The sequence below is a fragment of the Ovis canadensis genome, chromosome Y (genome assembly GCF_042477335.2).
Source record: "Ovis canadensis isolate MfBH-ARS-UI-01 breed Bighorn chromosome Y, ARS-UI_OviCan_v2, whole genome shotgun sequence".
Classification (NCBI taxonomy): domain Eukaryota; kingdom Metazoa; phylum Chordata; class Mammalia; order Artiodactyla; family Bovidae; genus Ovis; species Ovis canadensis.
In genome coordinates, this window is record NC_091271.1 from 2,989,183 (window position 1) to 2,996,824 (window position 7,642).

General features: G+C 43.1%; 1 protein-coding gene across 1 annotated transcript; it reads left to right on the forward strand.

Moving 5' to 3' along the window:
- The first annotated feature begins 253 nt into the window (after nucleotides 1–253).
- On the forward strand, nucleotides 254–4,510 carry LOC138431263 (allergen Bos d 2-like). The gene is made up of 5 exons (XM_069573389.1): nucleotides 254–274; nucleotides 686–825; nucleotides 1,032–1,102; nucleotides 2,961–3,068; nucleotides 4,374–4,510. Exons 1-5 carry the CDS (start codon nucleotides 254–256, stop codon nucleotides 4,508–4,510), a joined length of 477 nt encoding a protein of 158 aa, XP_069429490.1.
- Nucleotides 4,511–7,642: the final 3,132 nt, after the last annotated feature.

Sequence of the window (7,642 nt, forward strand, 5' to 3'; positions counted from 1 at the left end):
AGAGATGTATGCTATAAAAAGCGGAAACAATTCACAACCTCTCCAACAACTGAGAAACCCTCAGATTCTGTAGAGGAAGAATCACTAGAGTCACAAGATGAAGGCTGTGTTCCTGACTCTTCTCCTTGGTCTGGTTTGTGCTGCCCAGGAAGCTCCAGCTCAGCCAGAATCGTCAAAGGTACCCAAAATTCTGCTGGTCTGAGAGAAGGTCTTGGTTCTGTGAGTGTGACAAGAGAGAGACAGTCTCGGTTACATGGATTACCGGCTTGTGTCTGTACGACACACATGCACATATCTACATGATCGTAACTCAACCCTCTCTCTTCCTGCTCATTGTATCTGGTTTTCATCTTATTTGTCTGTACGTAAGAAAAAAAAAAAAGCAAATATGCTATCATTTAGGGAGTCACGAACTGTCATGGTTTTTAATGGTGGTGTTTTAGCTATTTCAAGGAACTCTAAATTCTATTATTTCTGCTTGAATATGAATCATTATTGCATTTCACAATCATTATTGCCTTATTATTATTGCATTATTCGGCAAGGGGAGGTAGAACACTAGTCTGCTTAATAAGACTGACTTTACTTCTCTTCTGAGGGAAACACAGAAGCGAAGACTGTGCTGGGTATTGGTGAAAAACATGTACCCAGATTGACTGATGTTTGTGGAGACCTTCCTTGTTAGATTACAGCAAACTGGTACACCATTTACATGGCCGCGGATCACAAGGAGAAGATTGAGGAAGGAGGCCCCCTGCGGACATACTTCCGCCAATTTGAATGCATTGACAACTGTGAAAAAATGTCCATTACTTTTATTCTCACGTAAGCACAATCTGCCCCAACTGAACACAACTAGGTTGTTGAGTTCTATCATGGGGTTTTGGTCTCCAATGGGCAGTGAACGGTGGGGGTGATGCAAGTGAAGATGAGTGTGTGAATTCTGCTCATGGAAGGGTGACCTCCGGCGCTGGGGAACGGATAGTGATGAAGGAATCTCTTGTCTGTTGTTGTTTTGTTTTTTTTTTCAGGAATTACAATAGTTGCACCTTAATCACAGTAGTGGCACAGAGAGCAGAAGAAAATGTGTACCACGTAGATTGTGAGTAGGCGAGCTTTGTCAATGTGTGCCTCTCTGCAAGTATGTGAGTCACTCAGTCGTGTCCTGCTCTTTGTGACCCCTTGGCCTGAAGGGTGCCAAGCTTCCCTGTCCTTCACCACGTCCCAGAGTTTGCTCAGACTCATGTCCATTGAGTGATGCCATCCGACCATCTCGTCCTCTGTCACCCCCTTCTCCTGAAGCCCTCAAACTCTCCCTCATCAGGGCCTTTTCCAAAGAGTCACCTCCTCCCATCAGGTGGCCAAAGAGTTGGAGCTTCAACTTAAGAATCAGTCCTTCCAATGAATATTCAGGGTTGGTTTCCTAGAAGACTGACTACTTTGATATCCTTGCAATTGAGAAGTGGGTAGTCGTTTCCTTCTCCAGAGAATCCTGCCAACCCAAGAAGGGAAGCCAGGTCTCTTGCATTGCAGGCAGATTCTTTACTGTCTGAGCCACCAAGGAAGCCCAAAACCATGGGCCTTGGTGAGATCGATGGTTTTAGCTCCATCTAAGACAACTAGACGTCTGGACTGGTATACTATTTTCTCTATTCATTACAAAGGCCACCTTGGGAAAGACATTAAATTTTCCAGACACCAGAAGACTAGGATAAGGCCCAATTTGGAAGGTGTCATTGATCACATCTGAGAAAAAGCCCCAGAACTTGGATTCCCCTTGTTCTTCAGACATCGGGAAGTGTATACAGCTACCTAAGATTGCAACAATCCATTAAAAAATTTTTTCTTTTTATTTGACATGCATGTGTCTGTGCTCAGACGCTCAGTCTTGACTGACTCTTAATGACCCCATGGACTATAGGCTACAGGTTCCTTTGTCCATGGGATATTCCAGGCAAGAATACCAGAGGGGGTTGCAATTTCCTCCTCCAGGGATATTCCTGACCTGGGGATCAAAGGGACATCTCAGGCATCTCTAGCACTAGCAGGCAGATTGCTTACAGCTGAGCCCCCTTGGAAACCACTTATTTAAGCTTACAAGATAAAAATTGTTTTAACTAAAGAAATTTTTTAAATATTAAAAGTTTTTTTTTACTAGCCTGATTAAGAAGTAGAACCTGCTTAAATTAAATGCCACGGAAAAAGTATGAGAATAAAGTAACAGAAAAATTTCAAAATAATTTTTATGATATAGAAAAAAAGGGGGGTTACCACAGATTTCTATCTGTGTGGTTTGCTATACTGGAAAGAATTCTCATATACCAATGCTGTAACAGTGAGTGACTAAATGTATACATATTTGATTTTCAAGGAGAAATGTGCAATGGAACATTCTACTTTGGTCTCCTGCATGTTTTTAAATTTCCAATGTCGACATGCAGTCACAGGAACTAAATGAGAATCATTTCAGAGAAAGTATCTCCAGCATTTGGCAATCGCCTCATTTCTAGCTCTTCTACCACCCCTAGGAAAAAAACTTTACTTTATCTATTAACTTTTACTTTAACATGATTTGCTTAAATTTCGAGAACACCTTTGTAATCAGGACTGTCCTTGTAAATTCGGTCACAAAATTCCTGAAAAGTTAATGGTCATCTTATGAGCTGGTATGAGATGGTTCAGCTCCACCACCTAATACAGTTGAAATAAGCAACTTCACTATCATTCATAGACTGTTCAGTCCAGAAGACCGGACGACTTTACTATGTTCAGAAGAGAGTCCTGTGGAGAAAGCTTTCCTATTTCACTAGCTGTTTTAACTGTTACTTACAACACACCCACCGTACATGTCAATGAGACAAAGGTCACCATGAAAGGCATGTGAAGAATAAGAGATGCCCAAATGAAAAGGAAAGGAGTTAATTGTATTGAGGTTTGAATTTATGTTTTTTCTGTCACAGACATGGGTAAAAATTCTGTGCAACTGATCCCTGCATCAGAAAGCATGTTGGTATTCTATGCTGAAAACTTTGATGGCGAGAAGACCACAAAAGTGACTTATGCCCTCGGTATGTACTGTAAAACTCATTCTATACAAACTGGTCATGTTCATATTATCAGGATTTTTGTATTGAGGACAGAAGCATTACAGACAGTATATTTTATTAAGCACACTGGGGCAGACATGTACTCACACAGGAGAACTCAGACCTCAGTGACATGAGTTAGGGTTGTGCCCAAAGGTTGTTATATAGGAAACTGAGCAAATGTACCCAGTGGTGATTCTATCATGTGGCTTTTAAAATAATTAGATACACTTATCCTGTAGGTGCAATGAAATATTCCAGGATGGTCCATGGGATTCTTGTCAAATATCACATATTTGAGTTGCCAGACTCTGAAACCAAATTGAACCAAGGTTTAAATTTGAGTTTAGCAGATTCACAGTTTCAGATCATGAGTGCATTCGTCTCCACCACAAATGCTTTATTCTTTGTCACGATCGTTAAAATAAATCCTGAAACCTGAACTCAATGCTCTCCAAATAACCACTCGATCATATTGAATCCTTCAGAGGCAATGTGGTCAGGCATGGGAATCACGTGCCATGCAGCCAACCCCACAGGGTCCCTGCCTGGCCCCTTTATCCTTTCTGATATTAAATCCACGTTGCGGCTGGGTAGGGGGAGTGTCTGGTCTCTGAGGATGACAAAGCCTGAGGTTTTCCCCTCATGTGTGATGAGATTAGTGCTTGGTGAATGTTCAAATCACTTCTCCCCCTTCATTTGAATACTGTTGTTCAGGCACTAACGTCTGCCTGGCTCTTTGTGACTTCATGGACTGCAGCACGCCAGGCTCCTCTGTCTTCCACTCTTTCCCAGAGTTTGTGCAAACGTATGTTCATTGAGTCAGTGCTGCTCTCTAGCCATTCCTTTGACTGGAGACCATGAAAATGCCAGGGAAGGAATTCTAGGATGCAGACAAAGTGGACAGGAAGGGTTGGAGTTAGGAGAAATTCTGAGTTTCAAACGCCACCATCACCTTCTCGGATGTCCCCCTAGAGTCAGGGCTGACTCGGGGCTGCTTAAGCTCACAGGTGAATGGTCTGTAGTTCTCTCAGTAGTTGTGAGAACTGGAATGTGAGAAAATGGAAACTATGTGGACTCTACCCCCGCCACAGACCCATCTGAAGACCTGTGTGCACACACGGGCACCTCTGTAGAAAATTCCCTGCGGAGCAGGGTTCAGGTGATGGGGGAGGGGAGTGGTCACGGTGAGACTTACTGGACACTACAGATACCAGCCAGGGACACTCTATAACCAATGAAGGATTCTAACGCACACCTATCTGCCCTGTTTGCTACGAAATCTAGGCAAAGGAGACAGTTTGAGTCAAGAAGATATTCAGAAGTATGAGGAAATAAACAATGAAAGGGGTATTCCAAATGAAAATACAGAAGATGGCTCCAACACAGGTAAAGGCCCTGAGGACAGCAGGTATCAGAAATGAAAACGCATCATGAAGATCAGTTCAGTTCAGTTCAGTCGCTCAGTTGTGTCCGACTCTTTGCAACCCCATGAATCACAGCACGCCAGGCCTCCCTGTCCATCACCAACTCCCAGAGTTCACTCAGACCCACGTCCATCGAGTTAGTGATGCCATCCAGCCATCTCATCCTCTGTTGTCCCTTTCTCCTCCTGCCCCCAATACCTCCCAGCATCAGAGTCTTTTCCAATGAGTCAACTCTTCTCAAGAGGTGGCCAAAGGACTGGAGTTTCAGCTTCAGCATCAGTCCTTCCAATAAACACCCAGGACTGAGCTCCTTTAGGATGGACTGGTTGGATCTCCTTGCAGTCCAAGGGACTCTCCAACACCATAGTTCAAAAGCATCAGTTCTTCGGCACTCAGCCTTCCTCACAGTCCAACTCTCACATCCATACATGACTACTGGAAAAACCATAGCCTTACCAATAGTCAATTTTTCCCTTATTCATTCTCTTTCACAGACAACTGTCCTAAATAAGAACTGAGAACACCTGTTGGGTGAGTAGCACATGATACCTAACAACACTGAGTCTTCTTTAGCATGTTAAGGCTTCCCCCCCGCCACCCCTGCTCGGGGGCATACTGCTTTAAGAATGAGATATATACACAATTGGCTATAACTCAACCCTGAAATAATGCCATCTGCAGCAACATGGATGGGCCCAGAGATAATCAAAAAGTCACAAATAGAAAAGCACATATCATATGATATCCCTTACATGGGGAATGTAAAACACAACACAAATAAACTATTTGCAACATAGAAACAAACTCAAGGCCCAGAAAACAAAATATGGTTACCAAAGTGATAACTGGGGGAAGCGATGATTTGGGAGTTTGGGTTTAAGAGGCACATACTACTAAACACAAAATAAACAACTAGAATCTGCTGTGGAGCACAGATATCTGTACTCAATGACTTGTAACAACCTGTAAAGAGAATAATGTAAAAAGGTATATATTTACATACATATGTGTATAACTGAGGGCTTCCCTGGTAGCTCAGTATAAAGAAATCTGCCTGCTGATGCAGGAGACACGGGTCATGGAATAGTTAATGAGTAGCCACTCCAATATTCTTGTCTGCTGCTGCTACTTTTGCTAAGTTGCTTCAGTCGTGTCCTACTCTGTGTGACCCCAGAGATGGCAGCCCACCAGGCTCCTCCGTCCCTGGGATTCTCCAGGCAAGAACACTGGAGTGGGTTGCCATTTCCTTCTCCAATGCATGAAAGTGAAAAGTGAAAAGTGAAAGTGAAGTCGCTCAGTCGAGTCCGACTCAGCGACCCCATGGACTGCAGCCTACCAGGCTCCTCCGTCCATGGGATTTTCCAGGCAAGAGTACTGGAGTGGGGTGCCATCGCCTTCTCCAATAGCCTAGAAGATGCCAAAGACAGAGGAATCTGGCAACGTACCATAGGGACAAAAGAGTGGGATATGACTTGGCAACTAAATAAAAACAGCAAATGTATGCATAAAGCACTGTGCCGTGCACCGGAAACTAACACGATGTTGCACATCAACTAAATTTCAATAAAACTTTATTTAAAAAAAAAAACGATCACAAAACTGTCCACCTTGCTAAGTGGCAAAGGCTAGGGCTCATACATGGGTTTGGACTTAAGCATCTAAATGCACACATTGGTCTAGACCCCACAGTGACATGTTTTGCAGACAAAGAAGATTGTGTGAAGCCCTGAGCTGTGAAACATGGTGAACTCTGGGGAACCACAGTGTGAATGAATGATCTTGCAGCCACATCTTTATGACTGTGAGGAAGATTTATAGATGTTAAGCAGCATAGGTGACCCAGGACATACTCCCCTACATCTCAGACATGTGCATATGTAACTTAATAACTCTCATCCTAAGACCTGATACTGGGTTGCTCACAGCTAATTTTAGTTCACTTCTGTCGCTCAGTCATGTCTGACTCTTTGGTACCCCATGGACTGCAGCACACCAGGCCTCCTTGTCCAAAACCAATTCCTTGAGCCTGCTCGAACTCATGGCCATGAAGTCGGTGATACCATTCAACCATCTCATCCTCTGTCATCCCCTTCTCCTCCCACCTTCAATCTTTCCCACAATCAGGGTCTTTTCAAATGAGTCAGTTCTTCGCATCAGGTGGCCAAAGTATTGGAGTTTCAGCTTCAGCATCAGTCCTTCCAATTCAGGACCTATTTCCTTTAGGATGGCCTGGTTGGATGTCCTTGCAGTCCAAGGAACTCTCAAGAGTCTTCTTCAACACCACAGTTCAAAATCATCAGTTCTTTGGTGCTCAACTTTCTTTACAGTCTAATCCTCACATCCATACATGACTACTGAAAAACAAACAAACAAACAAACAAAAAAAAAAACCCATAGCTTTACCAGATGGACACAGAGTAGCAATTCTATGCAAACCCCATGGGCAGTCACACAGAGGGACTTCTGTGCAATGGGTCTTGTAAGAGAATTTGTCACTACTTCCAGCAGTAACTGTTCTATCTCTCATTCTCTAACATCATGTTAATCGTAATCATCTCAACAACGTCTTCAATTTTTTCATGGTTAAAGAAGAAAATGATGTAAGGCTATGAGAAGCATCGCATCACTAATGTGTCCCATTCATCCATATGAAGATCACAGACCTTTTCCTTGAAATCATCCATTCTTCTCTCCCAGGAAATCATGATGCTGGACCCATGGCTTTCCTGCTGAAAATCTCCTCTGCCCTTGCTGATGTTACTGAATTTCTAAACTGTTCAATAAAATGATTAATACACATATGTGTCCATAAAGATGCCATATTTACAAATACAAAAAAAATGTGTAAATCCAACTATGTAGAAAATTGAGTACAGCATGTGGAAGGAGGTAACTCTGTTTAGGACACATGGTGTGAACACTGCAAGTGTTTTGGTGAGAAGAGAGAATAAACCACAGATACTAATTTTCTCTCAGCTTCCCTTATGGCTCAACTTGTACAGAATCCGCCTGCAATGCAGGAAACCTGGGTTAGATCCCTGGGCTGGGAAGAACACCAGAGAAGGCCATGTATTCTCCAATATTCTGGCCTGGAGAATTCTATGGACTGTATAGTCCATGGGGTCACAA

Excerpts from the sequence above, each read along its gene's own strand:
- LOC138431263 (XM_069573389.1), top strand. The coding sequence starts at position 254 with ATGGATTACCGGCTTGTGTCT. Across the intron at positions 275-685 it reads TGGATTACCGGCTTGTGTCT|ATTACAGCAAACTGGTACAC; the intron begins GTACGACACACA and ends CTTCCTTGTTAG. Across the intron at positions 3,069-4,373 it reads AAAAGTGACTTATGCCCTCG|GCAAAGGAGACAGTTTGAGT; the intron begins GTATGTACTGTA and ends TACGAAATCTAG.